Here is a 26,302-nt window from a genome sequence, read left to right on the forward strand (position 1 = left end):
GAATAAGGTTATGTCCTATCACAGAAAAAATAACAATACTTATATATGTTACTCGCTAGGTCATGCAGATTCTTTACATATCTTTTTTATGTGTCTAGCTTCTGTATCTGGTTCACAAATCCCTCTGTTCTGCTGCTCACTCATTCTGAAATTCTCTGCTCAGAAGTGGGCGTGCCCGAGGCAAGCACTAATCCCACCCTCACTCACCATGCATTTGCTTCCTCCCTGAGTGTGCTGTACAGTGCTGGGTCTCTTCTTCCAATCACTGCAGGCTGCTCTGTAACCCCCTCCTCTCTGTTTTCATGCTGAAGTCTGATAGGACAGGAGTGAACACAGAGGAGTGCTAGTTCCGCCCTCACTTCCTGGACTTTGTTCCTGCCCATACTTCAGTTGGGACAAAGATGATGCTGCAGCTGGACAGGATTATGTTCTGGATGGTATGGGGACCCCTAGTGGTCTTTTTTATTATACGCCATGATTTCTATAAAGGGAGATAACATTTTATGAAGTATATTAGAAAGGTTAATGTTTTGCCAAGATTTCCAACATATAAAAAGTTTTTGACTCTGACAGTGCCCATTAAAAATATCTGACAGTGTGAAGGTAATGCATTTTGGGGGTGGAGGGAGATAATTTTGGTATAGATTTGGTAGGATCTGGAACAATGGAATGGGCGGCCATGTTCAATAAAACTATCTTTCAGGGAGGAAGCCATTCATTGTGTGGTGAGGGTGTGACGAGGGCAGATGTTATTTCCCTAGGGGCAGATGCCATTAACCCCTTGTGTTTGTGATGCCAGTGTGTGCTTTAAGCCTCTGCACCACCCCTGGATCCTGGGCTATGCATGGGGCAAATAATGACTCCGACGCCAAGTTACGGAACAAGTTACTGAGGCAGACAGATGGATTATTCTTTACAACTCAGTTAGGCCCAAGGAGGTGACCAGTGACTTCAGCGACTCTAGGGCTCACTGGGACTTATAGTGGATTTGGACAATTTGCTTCAAACCCAAGCTGACATGGTACAGACTGATCTTGACTGACTTCATCCGGTATGTAGCTTACCAGGTTTTGACGTTCACCTGTGGGGCACTGGATTAGTGGAAGCGTGGCTGCGTGGTAGGCCTTGGGCCTCCTCAGGACACTAGACACTCTCTCAGGACTTGACTTCACTGTAGCTCAGCTAAGATTCCACTCTAGACTGACTAACTAGCTCCTCCCAGGATTTATATGGGGAGACTCTGGAGGGATCCTATTGGTCACCCTATTAGTCACGTGATCACTGGTTGCAACACTTGGTAACAGTATTTAAAGGCACATAACAGTATAAAGACATTATAATAGATAACACAAGGTATAATTAACCAATTACATTACATAGATTAAAGAGGGACTCAGCGGACACCGCAATAGAGTCCACCTGACAGGACAGCAAGGGTACAGGGGTGCAACTCCTGTACTGGGCCATCACAATTGCTGCAGCATTTTCTTACGGAGATGGGTCCCAAAAAAGCTTTTACAATGACAATATGCTCTAATGGGGGCATGGAGAGTAATTGTCCCCAATGATAAGCTGATCTCCAAGGGTAAGGTTTTTGGAATCCACAAAATGTGTTGTAGTATTAAATAGCGCGTATTGGGTCAATGGGTGACCCTACAATATATGATTACATGGCGACCTCCAGGTTCCCTCTGCACTGGCTAATACAGAGGGGGTGGGATTCGTGGGCATGGTCTATCCAACATGGTTGTGCAGTGGACCTGACATGTTTTTTCTTCATTGATGTTAGGTTTTTCAGCTATAGGGAGCATTAACAGTAAGGGGGCACAGTATGGCTACATAATAAACATATGCGGGGAGATTTATCAAAACCTGTCCAGAGGAAAAGTTGCTGAGTTGCCCATAGCAACCAATCAGATCGCTTCTTTCATTTTACAGAGGCCTTGTTAAAAATGAAAGAAGCGATCTGATTGGTTGCTATGGGCAACTCAGCAACTTTTCCTCTGGACAGGTTATGACAAATCTCCCCCATGGGAGGAATATTAACACAGTATGGGGGGCAAAGTATGGAGGCATAATACTAGTACGGGGACACAGTCTGGAGGCACATTTACAGTATGGGGGCATTAAAAGAATAGGGGCACAGTATGGCTGCATATTAAACATATGGGGGCATATTAACAGTATGAGGGCACAATATGGAGGAACATTAACGGTAAGGGGCCACAGAGAGGGCTAACTACTGTATGGGCCAAACTACTATGTGGGACATTATTACTATTTGGGAAGCTGTCCAGGCATGCTAGAATTTGTAGTTTTCCAACAGCAGGAGGCACCCTGGTTGGGAAACGCTAAAATAAACATGTTATAATACCCCTTAAGGCATAATAATACCACTACTCTCAGCATAAAGCTGCATCCTCTGCTCATCCCTTTGGACGTCTAATCAATTGTCCTCCTCCGCTCCAGCATGGCCGCCGTTCCAGCCTCCCAGATAACACATTTGCATTAACGTCGACCCTAATTAATACGACATGCGCCGATCATTGCCGCGACGGTTAAGACAAGAAGAGAGGTCTGGCTCTCCCTTTTTTTTTTTTTTTGCCTCTGAATGTTATCCCAACCTGGAGATTATGCTAAATCGCTTCATTCACAGTCCAGGCTCCTCTGCACGTCAGGGAGGACAAGCGTTTGTTCCCTCCAGTGATAAACAAATTATACATGAAATCAATTCCACTTCACCGTAATTTTCCCTATTGGGTATTATCCTTCCTCCCCCCGCTCCCCATAGTTAAAGTTTGCATCCTGGCAAGTTGCTAATGAGCTGGGGGCTTTCTGTTCCAGGTGGCACCCCCTGCCTGGAAGTCATGACATTTCCCCATTTCGAATGCTGCTGGCATTTTTTCGACAGCTCCTGCTAACTAGCCTTTTTGACCCGCACTAAGAACAACTCATCTGATCGAATCTTCTAACCTGCCAATCATTCCCGGCAAATGATCTTCACAGTCACTCCCAAGGCAGAATAGAAAAAGGAAGGAAAAAAAAGCCAGCGAGAGAGGGAATATGAAGTAGGAAACTGAGCTTAGCTGCTGCGCTCCTGCCTCTACCTAATGAGAATACTTTAGTCTCCGAGGCAGCTGATGCATTGAAAGGGCTGGTGGGAAAATTAGGACAGGACTAAAACGCCTGGCTCTGTAATTACACGTTTCTTCCCAAACACCAGATTATACACAACTAACACCTTTCGAGATGGCTCAGAAAGCCATCATTTTATTTTTTATAATTTTTTTATTTATTTATTATTTACACAGTAAACACATTTTTATTTATTTTTATGTTGTTATTTATGTATTCTTTTTTATTTATTATTATTTTTGTTTATTTATCATTTTTATTATTTATGCATTATTTCATTTTTGTGTTTATTATTTATTATTTTATTATTTACATATTATTTTCATGTATTTCTATGTTTATTATTTTTCAAGTTTATTATTTACGGTATTATTTTTTAAGTTTATTATTATTTTTTTAAGCTTATTATTTATTATGTTTATGTTTTTTATGAAAAAATATGTTTATTATTATTTATTATTTTTATGTTTATTATTTATTATTTTTATGTTTATTATTTATTATTTTTATGTTTATTAATTATAATTTTTAGCATTATTAATGAATTGTTATTTATATTTATTATATTTATTTTAAATTGTAAACACTGACGCCTACCTTTATTCACATACAGCAAACAATTTTTTTTATTCTTATGTTTATTATTATCCATTATTTATAATGTTTTATGTATTATTAAAAAAATATAATGTTTATTTTTATTTATTTATATATTATTATTTATGTATTATTATTATTTATTTTTAGTTTGTTTATTGTACACACTGACACCTTAGCAAACTAAAGCAAAAAGAAATAAATAAATATAAAAAAAAAGGCAAAAATAACAAAACATACATTTATGATATGCCCCCCCCCCCCCCCCCCCTCCCTCCTCCCCGGCATCCTTTTTAGGTAGGAGTCCCAAAGGAGATGCACGACAACGACGGTCGGGTAATTAATTTTAACAATTTATGCCAGCGTTTGGAGAAGAGAGATTTTGTTACAAAGATAAGATGTGTATTACAAAATGGTGTCACCTGATCGACGACAAAAAAAAAATGTAACAATTTATGCCGCTGTTTCGAGAAGAGAGATTTTGTTATAAAGATAAGATGTGTATTTCAAAATTGGGCCACCTGATTTTAAAAAAAATAAATAAATAAATAAAATGTTGCCCTAGAAAAATACCTAAAATCATCGAAAAAGGCCTTTTTTTTGTGTGTGTTCGTAAAGAAGAAGGAGAATGCGAGCTGTAAATAGGTTAACTTATATCCTACATTCTATATTTCCTGGAAGGGGAACATTTTTTTTTTTTGTTAATACCATGACAACAGGATACAGAAGAACATCAAGGTAACGTGTAGCAAATTTTTAGCTATAAAAGAAAAAAAAAGTAAATACAGTTAGTTAAGAGAAAATAGAAAGAGTGAATGCGCACCCAACTGTCCTATAAATAATATTAAATTATTTTTCTATTTTTAAAAAACATATACACATTCTCTGACAACAAAAAAAAAAGTCTGTCTGGCGGCGAACCACCTGTGTTATCCCTTGTGTCCATACAGGGACCAGTCAGTGGACCCAGGCACCGTCGGAACAGTAACATTGAGGGATCAATGAAGTGAGTACTACTTTTTTTTTTAACATCACAGTTTACCACAAACAAAATTATAAGGAAGGCCATAAGCATTTTTAAATGTAATAATGGGGTATACCAATCTTTTTATCCCCTATCTATCACCTATCCCGAGAACAAATGGTGCGCACTGCACATGTGCGGCCACCTCTCCATTCACTGTCTATGGGGCCAGTAAAAGTTTCTGGTGCCAAGGGATAGGGGATAAGATGTATGATCGCAGGGGTCCCGCTGCTGGGGACCCCCGCGATCTCAGTGCAGCCCCCGGCATTCTGTGCTGACCGCTGCCTCTGAGACGGTGATGTGACGGCCACGCCCCCCAGTTACGTCACGCCACACCACCTCCATTCATGTCTATGGGAGGGGGCATGATGGTAGTGACGCCCCCTCCCATAGACATGAATGAAGGGGCGAGGCGTGACATCACTAGGGACATGGCCGTGACGTCACCTCCCCGAGGCAGCACTCGGCACAGAATGCCGGGGCTACACTGAGATCGCGGGGGTCCCCAGCAGCGGGACCCCTGCGATCATACATCTTATCCCCTATCCCCCCCCCCCCCCCGCTCAGTTTGCTCCCATGCACAATGGCTCTTGCTTATAGGACCATTGCATGTTTATGATCTCCATCCACAACCAGTGTGCTGCCACCATTCCCCTTCTTTGCTTCTGATAGTGTTCCCCAGTTTAGTGTTCCCCAGTTCTGACCCAGCTTCTTTCCTGACTATTCCCTATGTCTCCTGCCTGCCTTGATCCCCCTGTCTTACCCGTGTTTACAGGAACAGACCTTTTGCCTTATCGACTATGTGTTTCTTTGCTTGATATGAAGCTTGGACATGTCACTGATAGAAACCATTGATATCTCTGACCTGATATCACTGCAGTGAAGCCCAGCTTTATGTTCAGCGGTTAAAATGTAAAAAACTAGGGAGGCCCTTTAACTCAACTTCATTCGTTTAGATAGGGTTGCCACCTTCCTTTCAAAAAAATACCGGCCATGCTAATTTGCATAATTAATTATATATGCGTGACATCACAGGATACACGTATGTGGGGGAGATTTGGTCCTATTCTGACCCCTATAACTTTTTTTTATTTCTCCCTATACGGGCCTGTATGAGGCCTATTTTTTTATGCCGCGACCTGTAGTTTTTAACAGTACCATTTTTGTTTTGATGTGACTTTCTGATCGTTTTTTTTTTTATTACATTTGAGAGTTGCAGTTAGTTACTAACTACAACTCTCAGCATGCCCTGATAAAGCCTGTGGCTTAGCAGCTGCCCCAAACGAAAACTACAACTCCCAGCATGTTGAACTATATAGTAGTATATAGAATAGGCCAGTGTTTCCCAACCAGGGTGCCTCCAGCTGTTGCAGAACTACATCTCTCAGGATGCCCGGACAGCCAACGGCTGTCCGGGCATGCTGGCTGTTGTAGTTTTGCAACAGCTAGAGGCGCTCTGGTTGGGAAACACTGGTATAGGTTATTGTGTAACATTCCGGGAGTTGGAGGATTGGTTAGACAAATACCAGCCATTGCATTGCCATTATTTTTTATATAAAAATATTGACAGGGTGGCAAAAATACCGGTTGTGCCGGTATAATTCCGTAGGTGACAACCCTATGTTTAGACCACTTCTGAAGCAACCTAGCAGATTTACCACTACTGCCACTAGGCCTTGTGTCAAGAACTTATAAAACTCAGTTCTTCAGCTCCCCCTAGTGGTGGCTGCAGGAAGCCATAATTTAATTAATATTATTAGACACCAGCATGGAATTTGGAGTTTGCACCAGAAAAACACATTCCGACAACTATATAGTTGTTAAAAATAAAACTAGTCATGACACCCCTAGCCTGAAGATTTCCAGAGGCCCCTGTTATCCACAAAAATGAAACAATTCAAAAGAAAAAAAACCATCACAGACCATGAGTGGATCCATTACATTTTCTAAGGAAGGAAGCCAATAATTTACAGCTTTCTCAGCCATCTTCAGTCATTGTCACTTTTTTTTTTTTTTGCATTGTCTACTGTGAATTCAAATGTCATCCCAGGCTATCAGCCACCTCAACTCAAAACACGCTTTTATGTTAAGACACTTCATCGAAATGTTGGAAGAACATAAAGACTCTCTATTGGGACTTGGCTGCTGTCCTGGTATTAATAATGTAGCACAGAGCGCATAGGACATGTTAGAAAGCACCTCTCGAAGAAACACAAAAAAAAAAAATAACCAACATCAAAACAAACAAGGGCATCAACATTAAGTAAATACCCACAATGCGGGGGGGGGGGGGGGCGGGAACAAAGGTCACGATTTCACATTCAGCAGAGGAGACATATGAGAAGTCCGAGCTTTTCAAACTAAAATCTGTAGAAATAAAAGTTATCTGTTGAAAAAGATTTAAAGGTATCGGTCATAATTATTATTTTTTTTAAAGGAATCTGTTGGAAAAAAAGGTTTAAATGGGAACTGTCAGAATCAAAAACTTTGTATATGTTGTACATCTTGGCAAAAGATTAGCATTAAATCCAGTACACTCAAAACATTTTTATCTCCTTTTATAGAAATGATGGCTTAAAAAATGACCACTAGGGGTCCCCATAACATCCAGAACTTTATCCTGTCTGGCTGTAGCATCATCTTTGTCCTAGCTGAAGCACAGGCTAAGGACACAGTACAGGAAGTGAGGGTGGGACTAGAATTCCTCTTTGCTCACTCCTGTCCTATCAGACTGCAGCATCAAAACAGATATGAGGGGGTTACAGAGCAGCCTGCAGTGATTTGGATGAAGAAATCCAGCACAGCAGACTCAGGGAGGAAGTGAATGCATGGTGAATGAGAGCGGGCTCAGTTAATAAATAGGAAGCAGGGATGGGGCACCATATGGACATCAGAGGTGAGAGATCAAGGTATGGAGAGGTCAGCCTGAGCCTAGATGAAAAAAAAAAAATTCAGGTGCCAAACAACCTCCAGTAAAGCCAGCTACATACATCTTGTGGTGTGATGGGACATGCACACTTTGTGACCACAGGTGGGCTCACCGACCACTTTGTAAGTTCCATTAATGTGGCAGTGATTCTAACTGGTTAACCATACACAAAATGTATCTGGGGGGTGGCAACTATCATGCAATGGATACAGGGTAAGAGTTTCTTTTAGCTATAACATTTGGCAGCTGCCAACTTGTGGCCATAGTAATTTTTTATTCCACCAAGAAGACCCATGGGACATGACGCCGTCTTCTGGGAAAGGCACCATTAAAAGGTAATGCACACTAGTCATATAGAAAATAAGACCTCTGCCACCTATTAAAGGGGGTACTCCAGTGCTCCAACATTTTGTTCAGAATGCTCGGAGCCATAGTCCATGATTGTGACGTCACGACCACGCCCCCTTGTGATATCATGGCCATGCCTCTCGTGATGTGACACCACACCCCCTCCATTTATATCTACGGGAGGGGGCATGTCGGCCGACACGCCCCCTCCCATAGACATGAATGGAGGGGGCCTGGTGTCACATCACGAGAGGCGCGGCCATGACATCACGATCACTGCCGCAGGAACCCAATATTTTTTTAGAACGCTGGGTGCTGCGAGAGATCACTGGGGGCCCCAGCAGCAAGACCCCCGCAATCAGACATCTTACCCCCTATGCTTTGGACAAGGAGATACATACAATGTCAGAACGTCTATGGCACAATGTGCAGATTGACATTACACAATGTTTAAACCAAAGCCCAACTGAAATTGATAGATATAATAGATCTTCAATGAGAATGTTGTGTTAGAGTTGAGAATTAAAGGAACAATCCAGACAAAACCTATATACTGCTAAGCCTGGTGCAAGGCCTGAGGGGGCGGAGCATGACAGAGAGGTTCGATCTGTAGTATTCTATGGATTCCTTTTTCACGCCCCACCACCTTTAGGTCCTGCTCGGGAAGTGCGCCAGCTTTGTCTGGACTGTTTCTTTAAAAGATTTGCATACATTGAGATACAAATAACAAGTCACTTGGCCAAAAGTTGTAATTTCCCTCCTCTAATTATGGATTAAACATCCTGTAAAATCGATATTGCCAACGCAGAAATTTGCATTTGTAATTTGCTTTGTTTTTTAACCCTACGTTTCAGCGCAGTAATTAAAATCACTTCTATGTAAATGCTCTCCTTAATATTTCAGTCACATTCACGTATTTAAATTTCAACCCTTTGGTGGAAATTGCCAAAAGCAAATATTTAAATTATTTTTATCAGTATTATTTTGCCCCGAGGAGGTGAAATTTGTCTCTCGCCTATCAGCGAGTAATCACAAAATCACACACACACAAAAATTAAGTATGTTCATCACCATTGTACAAATAAGAGGCGTTCATGCTTTATATTAGAAATGTATTTACAGAATATTGCGTGAACGCCTAGGACATAAGGAAAAACATGTAAGAATTGTTCAGATTACAAGTATGCAAAACCAAGATGGAAATAATGATAACTATTGTTCCTATATTTCTACTATATTTCTGCTCACGCCATGAGTAAGAACTGAAATATTTCAAAACTCATCTGAGTTTCTTTTGGTTTTCAATATGTATGTTTGCGTATGAAGATTTTCTAAAGCTTGAGGTGTTTATATGGATTGGACTACATGTAAGTAAAACCATGCTGGAAATATTGAAAACTATTGTTCCTACTGTAAAATTTTACTTAGAATACTCATGCCATGAGTAAGAACTGTAATAGTTCAAAATGCGTCAGAATTTCATTTGCTTTTTAATATGTATGTGTGCATAACAAGATTTTTAAGTGGCTCTAAGCTTGGGGTTTTTATACGGATTAAAGCTGAAGACCCCTACTTCCTTTAGCTGATTGGAACATCTAACACACCCCCACACACACATATTTATATATATAATTTTTTTACAATATATTTATTTTTTAGTGTTTATAGAGGTGAATGGAACACATGTCATCTGCAGCATGCACTCCTCACTGAGCATCGAGTTCCTTTCTGGAGATTGCAAGGTCCCAGAGGTCTGACCCCCTCTGTGTTCAGCTAGTTAGTTTTGGCTGGAGTTCTCCTTTAAAGGGGTATTCCAGGAAAAAAACTTTTTATATATATATATATATATATATATATATATATATATATATATATATACATCAACTGGCTCCAGAAAGTTAAACAGATTTGTAAATTACTTCTATAAAAAAATCTTAATCCTTTCAGTACTTATGAGCTTCTGAAGTTAAGGTTGTTCTTTTCTGCCTATGTCCTCTCTGATGACATGTGTCTCGGCAAACGCCCAGTTTAGAAGAGGTTTGCTATGGGGATTTGCTTCTAAACTGGGCGTTTCCCGAGACACGTGTCATCAGAGAGGACTTAGACAGAAAAGAACAACCTTAACTTCAGAAGCTCATAAGTACTGAAAGGATTAAGATTTTTTTATAGAAGTAATTTACAAATCTGTTTAACTTTCTGGAGCCAGTTGATATATAAAAAAAAAGTTTTTTCCTGGAATACCCCTTTAATTCCAGGCACTGCTGACTTTTATCCAATGAAGAAACTCAGAATCTTCAGAAAGCGCTTAGTAGAACATATTTATTGATCAACAAAATGAAAACAAAACCCACAAAAACATATTTCAGCGGTAACCTCCCTCTTCATCAGATAGGGTTTGAAATCTGATGAAGAGGTGGGTGACCCATGAAACGTGTTAGTGTTTTTATTATTTTCTTGATCAATAAATATGTCCTACTAAGGACTTTCTAAAGATCCTGAGTTTCTTCTTTGGATAAGAGTTAGCAGTGCCTGGAATTAAGGGTCTTTTTTCATCACTTTACCTGCTAAAACCCTAGCATGGCAAGACTATATTGGGGAAAATCTATGATTTGTGACTACCAGAAATTGTCCATCACTCACTTTTTCATTACACAGATAATTCCTCTAGGACCCCACCCATCAGAAAACTAAGGGTCCTATAAATCCTGTGATGTCAAGAACAAATGGCCTTAGTTGGTTGACAAACCTCATGGTGCTTAACACATACAAGTCTAACACAAATCTAAAATATATCCAACAGGACAAAAAAAAAGAATGGATGTATAATGTTATTCTCCCATAAATATATTTCCTCATACATAGGGCACCTAACAGCTTCTAAATTATATAAAATCAGGGATGTGAACAACCTCTTTGGGCTCTTAGAACCTGTGGAACAAATGTAAATTGCAGAATCAATGCGGATAGGCCATAAACTTTGAAAGTTAGAACATTGTTCATATAAGTGTCTACCTGGATTTTGAGTACCAAGTAAAGTAGATTATATTATCAGGTGTATATAAGGTGATTTGGATGTTCCAGATCTTGCAATGCCTGCTGATCTGTTCACACAGAGGCATATTCATAGTGTAGGGTCCGTCCCAATGAGATCACCTTACCGTGGTGGGACGGTTCAAGCTATTTGGCCGCTAAATTGCAAGCTAAGTATCTCACTATTTCATTACTGCACCAAAGCTGAATAGCTTCTCATGTTGTATCTATATACTCATGTTTTATCTATATCCTTGTGCTAGCAGTGTGCTGCTGTATTCTCCTGTTGCCATATATATATATATATATATATATATATATATATATATATATATATATACACACACACACACAGGGAGCAAGCTACAGGGAAAAAAAGTGTGGGAACTCTTCCACTCAAGGACTTGAGCCCTATATATAATTACCAGTTTTCATTCTTACTTTTCCTGCCATACACCATGTGTCAAATTGAGTATCATAACCATAAAAGAGACCTTTATTACATTTATAATTCATAACCAAGGAACCATAGTCATGATATCTTCCATTCTAGAACATTCTGTGGACTCACCTACATTCTGCCCTGTGATACGAGATCATCAGTGCTTGCTGTTCGAGAGACTTTTACTGAAACTATTGTTTTTTCCAAACATCCGCATGCTGTCCCCAGCTTCTGGCTGTAACTTCACATTCGGTACAGTAAAAATGGAAGACACTGAAAGAAAGAAAAAAGAATAAAGTGTCACCTTAAAGCAACTCATCGGACCGTGAACAATGGAATCATGGTTGGTGGAGGAGTTGGTCAACACATGACACTAGAGTCGATCTCCCGCCCAATCTGCAAAAATCAGTGCAGAGAGATGTAGTTCATGTTGGGCAGTATAGTCACCGGGGCAACCATACGATGCCCAGTGAGTTCCATGCACGAGTCCTGTTTATCAGTACTAGCTGCCTTACAGTCAAAGACAGGTATGACCTGAGAATTTTGTAAAAAAAAGAAAGGAAATTGCTGATCGAACCGGAACATATGTAGAATATTATATACTGTCTCACAATGGGGAAGGGCTCCTGCTGTAGCTAGTGGACTTACAGTCAAGCAGAGTCTGAGCTGAAGTTTTTTGAAAGAAAGGGCAAAATTTCTGATTTCTGGAACGGACGGATAAGGTCTCCCCCTGAAGCGAGGTGCCTTACAACTAAGGACCGATCTGATCTGAAGTTTGTGAAAGGAAGGAGTAAACTTGCTGACCTCCTGAAATGGATAGTGAAGAATTTTGTATATATATTTTCAACGATTTTGTGAGTATCAGACAAAATAAGACCAAAAGAGAACAGTAAATGAAAGGAAAAATAATTACATTTTTTCCATAAGTTTACTGTCCTTTAAAAAAAATAAAATAAAATCTATAGCAACCTCAGTGGGTCATTGGCGCCCATACTAACTGCATAACTGTTTTGCCAAGTCAACGCATCAGAAAGTGACCTGTTGCTAAATTTAAGTATTTATGTTAATGTTTTTTGCATTATTTTTTTTTCTATTTTACTATCTATATTATTAAACATTTCATCCTGCAGTATTCATTCTGGCCACTAAGCCTAAATCTTAGCTGAGACTTCCTGTTCGGTCTGCGATGACAAGGAAGAGGCTGCTGGAAAGTGATCTGTGCAGCATTACAGTGAAAGGGACACCAATAAATAGATAAGACAATAGGAGCTCAGCCTCCCCCCTCTGCACAGGTCACAAAGCATGCTTACAATGCTGCCCCGATACAAACAATAGGATCTGGAGATGTTCAATGGGGGAGATTTATCAAAACCTGTCCAGAGGAAAAGTTGATGAGTTGCCCATAGCAACCAATCCGATCGCTTCTTTCATTTTTAACAAGGACTCTGCAAAACGAAAGAAGCAATCTGATTGGTTGCTATGGGCAACTCAGCAACTTTTCCTCTGGACAGGTTTTGATAAATCTCCCCCATTGTGTCTATGTCCATGTGACTTGCTTTAAAGCAGATCACTAAATGCTGTAAAAACAGCTAAGGTCGAGAGAGGTCCAGTCACTTTTGAGTGAGCTCCCTGATACCCCTAGATCCAGTTACTTATTTGTTGATTATACTACCTAGGTGGTTCAGTAGGCTATCTGCCAGGTTGTTCCCCCATGTTTTGACAGCAGAAAAGTGCTTAATTGCCCCAAGGTTTAAGAGATGAGATAATACGTCCTTCTCAGCCCTGTATTGTAGAGTTGCAGATGGAGTGCCTCTCTGCCAAGGTGGAGAATAGGGTTGACTACTTCCACCCAACTCTTTAGGTTTCCCTTGGAATGATTATGAGAATAGTCATCCCCTGAGGGGTAAGTGGAATAATTTGGGGTAAGCATTGGGAGGTGAAGGATATTGGAGCTTTTTTTTTCTTTTTTTAAAATATTTATATTTTCGCTCTTCCTTCTCTTATCTGCGCTTCAATGTGTTTTTGTTTATTGCTTTCTTCTTTTCATTTTTCTTTACCATTTATTCTAGGTTGTCACATTAATATAAGTCTGCTCAGCATCCTATGCCACCTAACAGCCTATTTATTTCTTGCTTGCCAAGATACTTGATCCCTGCCATGCCTAGGTCCGCACTGAACAATTACTATTAAACCATAGCAGAGCATTGATCAGTGTTATCTGTGCTCCATTACTACATACTGATGAGGCTGCTTGCACTGACCTCCATCTGTCCTCTCGGCTCATTGGGCCCCTGCAATATCATGGCGGTGGTCCCAATCAGCTCCCTGAGCTAGCTGGCATTCATATTAACCACAGTTAGGGTTAATGTCAAACATCGGCCCGATCGGACAAGATGGCTGTCCTAATAATATTCATAAAACAAAATTTAAGAAAACTACAAGAAAATAGAAACTGTATCTGTTTCTAATAAGTGTAAAAAAACAAAAAAAATAGACACATTTACTTTGAAGGGGTACTGCAGTGAAGGGCAATTTATCCCCAATTTAAGGGATAGGGGATAAGTGTCAGATTGCGGCGGGGGGGGGGGGGGGGAGGGCAACTGCCAGCGATCAGACCACCTGCCATCTTAAACTTATCCTCTTTCCAACAGATAAGTTTAGACCCCCCCCCCCCACTCATCCCCTGTCCAAAGGATAAGGGATAAATTGCCCTACACTGCAGTGCTCCTTTATGTATTATGCATAACATTGTTAAATGCCTCCAGTGAAGTTTTTTTTAAAGTTTAGAGGAATATGGTTTCTGCATCTGGAAGATAATCATTATGAAACACAAATCCAGTTGCAATAGAGAGAGAGAGAGGGTCCGGTTATGTAGGCAGAGAGTCGGGCTTCGAATGCGTTCTGAAAAAACAAAGATACGCCTGCCTTGGATGCGTCTGCGGCATCTCCATCGTGCGCCTAAAAAGAAACGGTGCCGTCTGTGGAGATGCAGAAGAGGAAGTCTTGTAAGTGGGCTGAATCTTTAGTCCTAGGAAGGCAGCCGGTCGTCACACTAGGAACCAGTGACATCGAGGAAACTCCAGGCGTATGGAGACTGCCAGCGATCAGACCCCCTACAATCTTAAACTTATCCTCTATCCAACAAATAGGGTCGCCCCGCGATCAGACACTTATCCCCTATCCAAAGGATAAGGGATAAATTGCCCTACACTGCAGTGCTCCTTTATGTATTAATATGAATTGGTAAATTTTTGGAAATTCTGATTTGTCCCATGAGGAATCATACGGCTGTTCTCCCTCCCACCATACGCCTGGAGACTTGACTTTCCTCGATTTCACTGGTTCCTAGTGTGACGACCGGCTGCCTTCCTAGGACTAAAGGTTCAGCCCACTTACAAGACTTCCTCTTCTGCATCTCGACAGACGGCACCGTTCCTTTTTAGGCGCACGATGGAGACGCCGCAGACGCTCTACACATCCAAGGCAGGCGTATCTTTGTTTTTTCAGAACACATTCAAAGCCCGGCTCTCTGCCTACGTAACCGGACCCTCTCTCTCTCTCTCTTTCTCTCTCTCTTGCAACTGGATTTGTGTTTCATAATGATTATCTTCCAGACGCAGAAACCATATTCCTCTAAACTTAAAAAAAAAAAAAAAAACTTCACTGGAGGCATTTAACAAAAAAAAAAAAAAAAACATCCTTCCTTTAAAATATAATGATTTTTTCATCTTTACCCCCCCCCCCCCCCCCCTTCAAAAGGTTTCACTGCTCCCGATGTTTAACGTTATGCAAAGACGTGTTTCTGCCAGTGAATATCTCCTTATGGTTATGCTTCTGTAAATTACCTGCTGTGAGCTGATAAAAGGATTAATGCTGCCAAAATTCTTAATCTGTGAAATTACAAATTAAATTCTCATATTAAAAATACCACCCTGAGGTATTTTTTGTGGTTTTAATTCCCCTCTGGTGTTCTGCATACATTGTGCTTGTTAATGACTACGACAAGTCTTCTCTGCTGGCAGGCTGCTGCCGAGCGATAGTGTGTTGGCATTTACTTTGCTGATAGAGCCCGGGATTTAACCACTGGCTGATAAACTAAGTGGCAACTGGGTAATAACTCGATATTAAGTGAAAAGTGCTACTACAGAATACGGAATTTAGAGCCTATCAAAATCCTGGCGGCGCTTAATCGTTCATTCAGATCGGATTGAGATGTCATAAATGGAGAATGATCATAGAGGGAAAAGGCGGATTCCGCGCTAGGGGAGAGAAGGTTAAAAAAGAAAAAAAAAGAGAAAACATGAATTAATTTCGCTGGGAAATTCTTAGTCGGTCCCCCCCCCCCAAAGTGACAGCTCTTCTTATTGATAAGCCACAGTGATCCTGGGGGGCAGATGACCCAAAAATATAATCAAGGTTGAAGAAATGAGTTGAACGTATCTCGTGTACTTTCTAACCTGTCCTCCGAGGAGCCTTCTGGGTTTGTCGAGAAGTCATTGATCTTCGTGCATTGATAGCTCTAAGGGCATTTGGCAAAAAGAGGAAACGATTTTAACATTACATGCAGCTACCTTCTTAAATAAGGAGGAGCTTTATAGGCCCCGCCCCTGAGGTTCCCATTGTGCTCAATGTATAGCACTGAAAGAAAGCTGGGCCCATTTAAAGTCTAACACTGCAGGGGTCATGTGAATACAGTACATTACTGTGGAAATCATACATTGGGCAAAGAAATATAACAACTACGGTAAGTGACTGTATCACCTAGATTTTTTTTTTAAATCTGTTCTATTTTCAGATTTTTGTTCTTGTGCATCTATTTTTTGCCTGAGCTGCTTTGTACAGCATTTAGAGCAGCGTTTCCCAACCAGCGTGCCTCTGGATGTTGCAAAACTACAACTCCCAGCATGCCCGGACAGCCTTCGGCTGTCCGGGCATGCTGGGAGTTGTAGTTTTGCAACAGCTGGAGGCACCCTGGTTGGGCAACACTGATTTAGAGATGCTTTACAGCAAGCTCCATGGACATAGTTGACTATAGATTAAAGGGGTTATGCAGGAAAAAACTTTATATATATATATATATATATATCCACTGGCTCCAGAAAGTTAAACAGATTTGTAAATTACTTCTATTAAAAAAATCTTAATCCTTTCAGTACTTATGAGCTGCTGAAGTTGAGGTGTTCTTTCCTGTCTAAGTGCTCTCTGATGACACGTGTCTCGGGAACCGCCCAGTTTAGAAGCAAATCCCCATAGCAAACCTCTTCTACTCTGTGCAGTTCCCGAGACAAGCAGAGATGTCAGCATTGTTGCCAGACAGAAAACAACAACTCAACTTCAGCAGCTGATAATTATTGAAAGGATTAAGATTTTTTTAATAGAAGTAATTTACAAATCTGCTTAACTTTCTGGAGCCAGTTGACATAACAAAAAAAAAAAAGTTTTTTTCTGCAATACCCCTTCAAAGCTGTCCCATTGATATGAGTGGGAAAGGTGTCTGGACATGCTTGGTGACCTTTTTCACAGGTCAATCTAGAGGGAGGATGTCTGGGCATGTTGAGAGTTGTAGCTTTGCAACAGCTGGAGGCACCACAGTTGAGATACACTGGCAGGTAGGAAGATTTAGCCAGGACAATGCTGGAGCCTGGGGAGATAAGCAACTAGACCACCAGGGATACAATAGTCCAGGATTTGAATTTTCTCCTGTTCTATTTCAATGGCGTAATAGTGTTGGGCGCGAATATTCGCAATGCAAATATTTTAATATTCGCAATTACGAATATTCGCTTTTTTTTTCACAGTACACATCACACTGATCATCCCTCCCTGCCTCCAGCTTGTGGTGTAAACAAGGCTCCAATACTAGTTACTGTGTCAGATTGGCGGGCGCCCTAAAATTCGCATATGCGAATTTTCACGCATATTGATCCCTCCCTTTTAGCTTTTTTATCAAGCGATATTGCGCATGAGAATTTTATGGCGCATAGTAAAAAAGGTTGCGAATATGCGAATTTTGCCAATATATGATGAATAATCTTCCATATATTCGCGAAATATCGCGCATTTGAATATGGCCTATGCCTCTCAACACTATGGAGTAACTGAGAAAACCCAGAATGTTGGTGGGCCTTGAAGACCAGGGTGGGGAACACTGGTCTAAAGCCCCAAGTATCTATTAAAATAACCCTTTCAGTTCCCCTAGATCACCAGGGAAGTAGACAATAACCACTCGCTGCACTAGATCTGGACGCTACGTAAAATTGCTCCCTCGGATGCAATGTGGCCGTGTATACCTGGCTGCATTGTTGTTAAGTATTAGAGTGCCGTATGTAAATATTTTGTGCTGATTGTATTGCCCAGCTTAAATACACTGTTCAGGTCTCCAATGGAAAGCCACTATCTACAAAGGTTTAGTGATGCAGCTAAAAGTTACCGATGGGCCCTGTCCGGTGGATGTAAAGAGACGTTGCCCTGGGGAAGTTGACCTTTTGCACCAGGGCCAGTGAACAATAGGGATGCTGTGTTACCTTAGGATCTGGATGGCTGAGACCAGACAAGTCATGTGTTTGATGGATCCACAAACAAGGACATGATTTGGAGCCAAAGGGGACATCACTCAGGACTATGACTGCAATGATCTTACATGGCATCCTCTGTTCGACCTTAGGCTTTAAGGGGTCAGGTCTGGTCATCTGTCTGTAAGCTGTAGTGTAATTCAGTTATGTGGTAAGACAATTCTCTAATATCAATCAGCTATTCTACATGTAACAGTGGAAGAGCAACTGAACGTGCTCCCTTAAATGGGCACTGTCACCAACTTTATTTTTTGATATGTTGTAGTACTTATGTACTACAACATATCTCTAATATACTTTTATTATTTTTTTTTTTCATTAAAAAGGTTTAATATACATTTAAAAACCGGCTACTGAAAAAGGACTGATTTTGGAGTGGCAATCAGTCCTTTTTCAGTTAGGCTGCACTCGCTCCCTGCCTGTCAATCAGACAGGCGGGAGCGAGAGCATTGGCTCCCCGGCCACTGGCTGGGAGGCCACTCCTCCCGCACATCGACGCCGCCGCCTCGTTGCCGCCGCTGTCCCTGCACGCCCGCTGCCGGACTCTGCAGTAACTGCAAGTGTAATGAGGGAACGGGGTATGCGGGGCGGGGGGTGGGGATGAGGAGGGAACGGGCTAGTGCCGTAGCGGGGGGGAACGGGCTAGCAAAAAAAATAAAAATAGGATGGTGGGAGCTACCCTTTAAGTTACAATATGAATTGGTTCCCGGGACGGCCATTGTATGTTGATCTGGTAACTGGTTCTGAAGGCTCAAAATGTCATCCAAAAATAGGAAAAAGTGAGGATTAAAGAAAAACAAGTAGATAACTAATATAGATAAAACAAGTCCTTCCATACAGAAGTAATAAAGATCTGCTGGAAGCTGTAATCACTGTCTATGTAGAGGACAGGAGCTTCTTCAGGGTCCTGTACAGTACACGCAGTGTCCTAAAAAAGTAACATGGAGCCGTCCACACCTGGTGTCCAAAGGAGCAGAGAACCCTGGTACAGGTAAAGAGTACAGAACATGTAATACCTCGCTGTACTGTAGGGGGCGCTACCAGACAGCTAGTCAGTGCATGATCTTCAGTAACACAAGGGTTTTACCAGTGAATGCCCATTCTGATTGGTCAGATCTTCCGGCCATTGACACGTTTCCCAGATCTGGACTGTCCGTAGTATTGTATGTTGAGTCTGGTTTACAGTTACAATAGTCCAGAAAAGACCATTGTATGTTGAGGCTACTGTGAGTTAACGCTTATTTCAATAAGGAAAAGGATATCCACTGCTGTCAGGGTGGCCCCATACACATTAGAGGATTATCTATTTTGACTAAAGTCAGTGGGTTCGGATGAGTAAAGTCAAATGTTTATGGGTCTTTACAAACTGTTCGAGCTCAGTCTTATACAGCTTAGTTTATTGTCACATTTTCTCCACAATGCAGTAGTTGGTTAAGAGTAAAAGAGGTTTACCATTTTGGACAATCCCATGTCTCCAAAAGGACCTTCAGACGTAAAGCTTGGTGTCCCGGAGCAATGAACCATAATCTGCAAATGAATCTGTAGGTATTCAATTTCCCTACAGCACCACCGCAGGAGAAAGGAAGTATTACATATTGCTCATTGAAATCAATGAGCAGGTTGTGCAATGCACAGACATGGTGGGTCCTCCAGAGTGAGGGACACTCTTTATCACCCTGCTCTCTGCTATAGTTCATTGACACAAATCCTGAATTAAAGGGATACTCCGTTGCTCAGCATTTGGAACAGACTGTTCCAAACGCTGGAGCCAGCAACGGGAACTTGTGACGTCATAGCCCCGCCCCCTCATGAGATCACACTTCGCCCCCTCAATGCAAGTCTATGGGAGGGGGCGTGACAGCCGTCATGAGGGGGCAGGGCTATGACGTCACAAGCTCCCGATGCCGGCTCCAGCGTTTGGAACAGTTTGTTCAAAAAGCTAAGCAGCAGAGTACCCCTTTACTACGCACCTGTTTAATACTTAGTGATTTTTTCAAAATAGTATGTTCATATCATGTTAAATGCTCAGATCCCACTAGCATCATGGCTTTATGAACTTATGATTTATAAAGGATTCTATGAGGCTGTCACAGAAAAACAAACCTTAAAAATAACTTTTATATAGATAATTTAAAACACTGAGGGACTAAAGTAGTCAATCACTGTCACAACACTCAACCAGAAGGACAGCAGGCCCAAAAACAATCCAATTGGGCAAGACATGCAAAATATAGAGGTAGCACCAGTAAAGTATACCCACAGGGAAAAAGTAATATACAGAGATTGGGATCAAAGGGTCATGATAAGTGTTGACCGTAGTAACTGTCCCAAGTCTAATAGATCACCCTTACAATGAGCCTAGAAGATGCGATTGCCCAAGTCGCTCCTACCTCCCAAAATGTGCACCACTAGGTGAGTCATACCCATTAGGGCCCTAGCTGTGACCACAGGGTCAAAGGATGCAGGGGATATACCGTAAAGAGAATGACCTTTACAGCCTAAACATATGGATAATTTATACAGTGTCTGCACAACAAACAGAGCTTGTATGCAAAATAAAAAATAATGAGTAAAAGTATATTTAAAGGGGTATTCCAGGCCAAAACCTTTTTTTTATATATCAACTGGCTCCGGAAAGTTAAACAGATTTGTAAATTACTTCTATAAAAAAATCTTAATCCTTCCAATAGTTATTAGCTTCTAAAGTTTTCTGTCTAACTGCTCAATGATGATGTCACGTCCCGGGAGCTGTGCATGATGGGAAAATATCCCCATAGGAGCTGCACAGCTCCAGCTCCTGGGACGTGAGTCATCAGAAAGCAGTTAGACTGCTATGGGGATATTCTCCCATCATGCACAGCTCCCGGGACGGGACATCATCATTGAGCAGATAGACAGAAAACTTCAGAAGCTAATAACTATTAAGGATTAAGATTTTTTAATAGAAGTAATTTACAAATCTGTTTAACTTACCGGAGCCAGTTGATATATATAAAAAAAGGTTTTGCCTGGAATACCCCTTTAACGTCCCAACGCATTTCGGCTAAGTAAGCTTCTTCAGGGAACACAATGTAAGATGGATAAGATCCAGATATCCAATATGGATTGATGTGATGATGTGACAGCTGAGGTTGTGCTGAATTTTCCATGAGGCGTGCTGAATTTTTTGTAACAACTGGAAAGCCCATAGAGTATGACCAGAGTGGTGGCTGTGCACGCGTGGTATGCTCCGTTTATTTAGGGCTGCATTTTTACTACATGCAATAAATGTAAAATAGCTACAACATCAAACTATAGATAATTCAGTCACCTCCTATAAGAGGAGGAGAAAATACTGTGTTCAGGAAAAATATCCAGTTGTTGCCCATAATTGGCTTTTTTCCGGTGTAATTTTTTTAATTTTTTTTTATTTTAACGATTTATCCCGTAAAATTACATACATTTTCCCATCATTAATTTTTCAGCATTCTGCGTTTCATTTGACTGGTTTCTGCAGACCCATCAGGACGCATTCTTCCCATATCAGATCCAGGGAGTTAATGCAACAAAACTCCCATATTTTTTCTATTTTGTTTTATCCTGTTGCTAGGCAGCTGTTTATTATAGCGCTATGTTCCAAGAAGGGAGAAGATGTTGAAAATTCTAAAGAGCTAAAAAGGAACATTTGAAATATCTTTACATTTTCTGGATGTCACACTGTGTTAAATCAAGAGGGATATGATTCTTCATTCAAAATTCAAAGAATGTGAAATGCTTGATACTTCTTTCTATATTTGTGTTTTTCGTTGCTTCGGGGATGATGTACAAGACTTTCCATTTACTTCTGAATAATCACAGTTCTCGCTTTTTCTAAATTGTTTTTTCGATGACATATTATTCATGCGAGAAATAGACGAGAAATGGGAAAAAAGTTTTTTTTTCACTCATTAAAAAGAACTTGCATTTTCAGAGTCAAATCTTAAGAACGTCTTCATTACTGATGGGAAATAGGAGGAAAAAAATAACTCGTCACCTGTACTAAGAGACAGACGTGTTTGTGAAGGTTGTATTCTTTCTCAATGACAGAAAACAGGAATTTTGCTAATTTTGTGCTACAAAGGCTGTTACATTAGTGTAGTTCATAATGTAGGGTCTGTACCTATGTTTGATGGTGGTCTCACAATTCTTTTGAAATTAGATAATTTTATTAAGTTTTACAATACAATAAAACAATTCAGAAGAGCAAAAAAACCAAAAAAGGTAAAAACAAACCCATCAGGGTAACGGGACCAAATAGTAGGGCACATTTTATGAAACCAGGAACATACTCAAATTGGCCACTGAGGAGACAGCCAACTACCAAGGAGAGGTATTTCCTCGCACCAATAAAGCGCCACACAGTCTAGTATATGACGTGGTCGGGGTATTGTAAGCGTCAACAGGGTAAAAGATGCAATAGAGGGGCGCATCGTAGGAAAAACAGAGCAAGCATCGGTGTATGAGGTCCATCTCAAAGACAAAGGGGTCGGGACAACGTGTAGAAGCCAGAAGGTGCAGGAGGTAAATGTGAAAAGCGGAAAGGGGTCGGCAGTCCGAGTGAAGTGCAGGAGAGTGGAGAATATGAAGGAAGACAAGATAGGAGTAAGATAGGGGTGAAGAGAGTAGGGAGATAGCCGTGGGGGAGGGGGAAGTCGGGGAAGGGGTAAGGGGAGAAGAGTAGTACAGATCAGAGAGAGTACATACCCCGGGAGACAACAGACACGGGCACTGCCCCTGAAGGGCAGGTATGATGACAATGCTGATCGGGACAACACACTTGAGAAAGGCGCAACATGGTAGGGGAAGGCTAGGATGCCGTGTAGGAGGTTCTGTAGTCATCAGAGGATAGAAATGCAGTCCAGGGACCCCAGACCCTATGATGGTTCGCAACTTGACACCTGGAGTCAGCGAGAAGGTCTCACAATTCTTATGTGATCTTTGCCCCAGTGTTCATTTTTATAGCATATAAAAGTCGTCCCAGGTTTTCTCAGGTTGCAGCGGGGCTTGAGACATTACACCACTAGTCAAGTGTTGAAAGGAGCAAGTCTGTTTCAATGGGTGGAGTGACCACTAGGTGGGAAGGAGATCATTCTCCACAGGGCTGCAGGGAATTGTAGTTTCAATCACAGCACGCATGAAAGGCAGCTTAAGTGTTCTGCAGTAGATGGGGTGGTTTATGTATGGGAGGGAGAAAAGTGACCTCACACAAACAAAGGATTCTGGGACTTGTAGTTGGAGGAAAGAAACTCCAACAGGAAATAGCTATTTCACAAATAGAAAGGAGCAGCATTATGGTAATCTCCCAACACAGCCATTTAGTCCCAAGACAAGCATGGATCCTTTCTAAGTATGTCCATTACTTTCTGCCAGGTAAGTATTAAAATCACCTTATGGTGGATAACCCCTTTAACCCCTTAAGGACCAAGTCCATTTTGACCTTAAGGTCCAGGCCAATTTTATTTTAGCATTTTCGTTTTTTTCCTCTTCGCCTTCTAAAAATCGTAACTCTTTTATATTTTAATCCACAGACTAGTATGAGGGCTTGTTTTTTGCATGGTTAGTTGTCCTTTGAAATGACATCACTAATTTTACCATAAAATTTATGGCGCAATCAAAAAAATACTATATGTGTGGGAAAATTAAAAAGAAAATCGCAATTTTGCAAATTTTGGAAGGTTTTGTTTTCACGCCTTACAATTTATTAAATCTTTTAAACCAAATTAGTACATTTAAAATCCCTCTATTTTGACAACCTATAACTTTTTCATTTTTCTGTATAAGTGGCGGTATGAGGGCTCATTTTTTGCGCCGTGATCTGTCCTTTTTATTGATACCCCATTTGTGTACATAAAACTTTTATAAAATTTTTCTCTAAAGTTTTTTTTAAATAAAATTTGACAAAAAACGTTCACGCCGTTCACCGTACGAGATCATTAACATTATATTTTAATAGTTCGGACATTTATGCACGCGGCGATACCAAATATGTTTATTAATTTTCTTTTTTACACTTTTTGGGGGTAAAACGGGAAAAAGGGATATTTTACATTTTAACTTTTTTTTTTTTTTTACACTTTTTATGTCCCCATAGGGGACTATTTATAGAAATAACTTGATTGCTAATGCTGCTCAGTGCTATGCATAGGGCATAGCACTGATCAGTATTATCGGCGATCTTCTAATCTTTTCTGCTGGAAGGCAGATCAGAGCAGAAGAAGTCGGGAAGGCGGCGGAGGCAGGTGAGAGGACCTACGTCCGCCATGTCAGCTGATCTGATTCCCTGCGGGCGATCAGATCGGCATAAAATGTAGCCGGACTGCTGCAGATGCTTTGATCTGTATTGATCACGGCATCTGAGGGATTAATGGCAGATGTATGCCATTATTGGCGGGTCACTGGCTGCTACAAGCAAACGGGACCTGCTGCGCAAGACCTGAGAATCGCTCTGATGCTCGCGGTCATGTACAGGACGTAAAGGTACGTCCTGGTCCGCGAAGTACCGCCACATCAGGCCCTTGGTCGTACAGGGGTTAAACTTTTATGGCCCCAGGAATACACAGTCAACTAATCTGAAGACTATAAAGAAATGGAAGAGTGCTCCATAGCGTAAAACCGCCAATGTGTAGGTCAATGGTAAATTTTAGTAACTCTTACCAAAGGTGGTTGTGTGAGCTCACACACAAAAATAGTCAGTGTGAGTGAGTATAAAGCCCGGTCTGCAGCCTCCCCAATCATACAAGCAATACCAGGTGAGGACTTCCAAGAGGCAATGGGTTTCAACGGCACTGACCAGGGATGGACACGTCAGGTGAATAGAAAGGGTTTATTTAAAACAATGCAACGCGTTTCACCGCACTTGCGCGGTTTCATCAGGCATCAGTTGCCTGATGAAACCGCGCAAGTGTGGTGAAACCCGTTGCATTGTTTTAAATAAACCTGTTCTATACACCTGACATGTCCATCCCTGGTCAGCGCCATTGAAACCCACCCCCCTCCGCCTCTTGGAAGTCCTCACCTGGTATAACTAATCTGAAGGGCTGCAATAAAATGTAAAGGGATATTCCCATTTGAAGGGCTATAATAAAATTTAAAGGGATATTCCCCTTTGAAGGGCTACAATAACATTTAAAGGGATATTCCCATTTGAGAATTAATAGCATGTCAACAGGATACAGTGAAACCTCTTTGAGAACATCACCCAAAATTGTGCACAAAAAGTGTTTTTTTAGGTGGATGGTCTTTTCAAAGTAAGAATAATAAATGAGGGGCTGGAAACCTTTCAAAGAAAATCTGATCTTGGTAAGGGGACGGTCTTCCCTAAGAGGTGGTCTCTTGTAGATGTTTTATTGTATTCTAAAAATGCTAGGTGGAGGTCAATTTTGGAGCTCCCAACATACAACAGAGAGTACACAGGGGTCAAATCCTGGGGAAAAAACTTGTGGGAACTCACCTAAGATTTCCACTCAAGGGCTGGTCCTGCAGGACTCCTGCTAATGGGAACTGTATTCTTGCTGTGGAAAAAGTGCAGGAATACCATTTCCATGCGTTCCTGCAGGACTTGAGCCCTGAGACTAAATGCTAATACTTCCATAACAAATCAGGATATAGATGTTAAACTGAGCATATGTGACCACCTTAAAGGAATCCATAGAGTGGACATAACCAAGGGCAACAGGGCAAAACAATGCCACCATGTGGGGGACAGGTAAGTATATATATATATGTACATTGTTAGAAATGCTTGCACATTTGAAATCAGACCTATTCATCTTAATGGAAAACGCCTTAAACAATGGAAAATCACAGCACTTACTATCGCCCAACTCAAAGAGCCGTGGGGGAAGATCACTGAAGTAGTCGTGGTTCAGGGCAGCCTGGGCAGATAATCGGTTCTTGGGAAAACACTGGAGCAATTTGGAGGCAAGATCTTCAGCATGATTTACATAGCTTAGCCTAGGAAAGAAAAAAAAAAAAAACGAATAATTACCGTAGCTTAAAATAATTAAACAAAAAAATATAATAAATTGAAATAATAAAACATTCAACATTTAGGAGACTGCGTGAGAATGTATTTAATTAATTAATTTTTGGTAGTAATTTAATTATTGAATAAAGATAAATACAATTTGATACAATTAGCAAAGAAATAAGAAACAAATGAATAAAAATGACTCCAGACTCTGGTGCCACGTCTCAGCTAAGTCTTA

General features: G+C 40.9%; 1 protein-coding gene across 5 annotated transcripts in view; it reads right to left on the bottom strand.

Annotated features, from left to right (window-relative positions):
• CDK14 (cyclin dependent kinase 14) overlaps positions 1-26,302 on the bottom strand; it is a 551,260-nt gene that overhangs the window by 69,209 nt on the left and 455,749 nt on the right. For 4 of the 5 annotated variants that reach the window (XM_056519056.1, XM_056519058.1, XM_056519060.1 and 1 more), the window contains 2 exons: positions 25,909-26,048; positions 11,635-11,778 (listed from right to left, as the gene is read on the bottom strand). In XM_056519056.1, coding sequence (XP_056375031.1) covers positions 11,663-11,778; positions 25,909-26,048 — 256 coding nt within the window. In that variant the 3' untranslated portion in view covers positions 11,635-11,662. The remainder of the gene's footprint in view (positions 1-11,634; positions 11,779-25,908; positions 26,049-26,302) is intronic. The other variant, XM_056519057.1, reaches the window with a different exon arrangement.

This window comes from Hyla sarda, chromosome 5 (genome assembly GCF_029499605.1).
Source record: "Hyla sarda isolate aHylSar1 chromosome 5, aHylSar1.hap1, whole genome shotgun sequence".
Lineage (NCBI taxonomy): Eukaryota > Metazoa > Chordata > Amphibia > Anura > Hylidae > Hyla > Hyla sarda.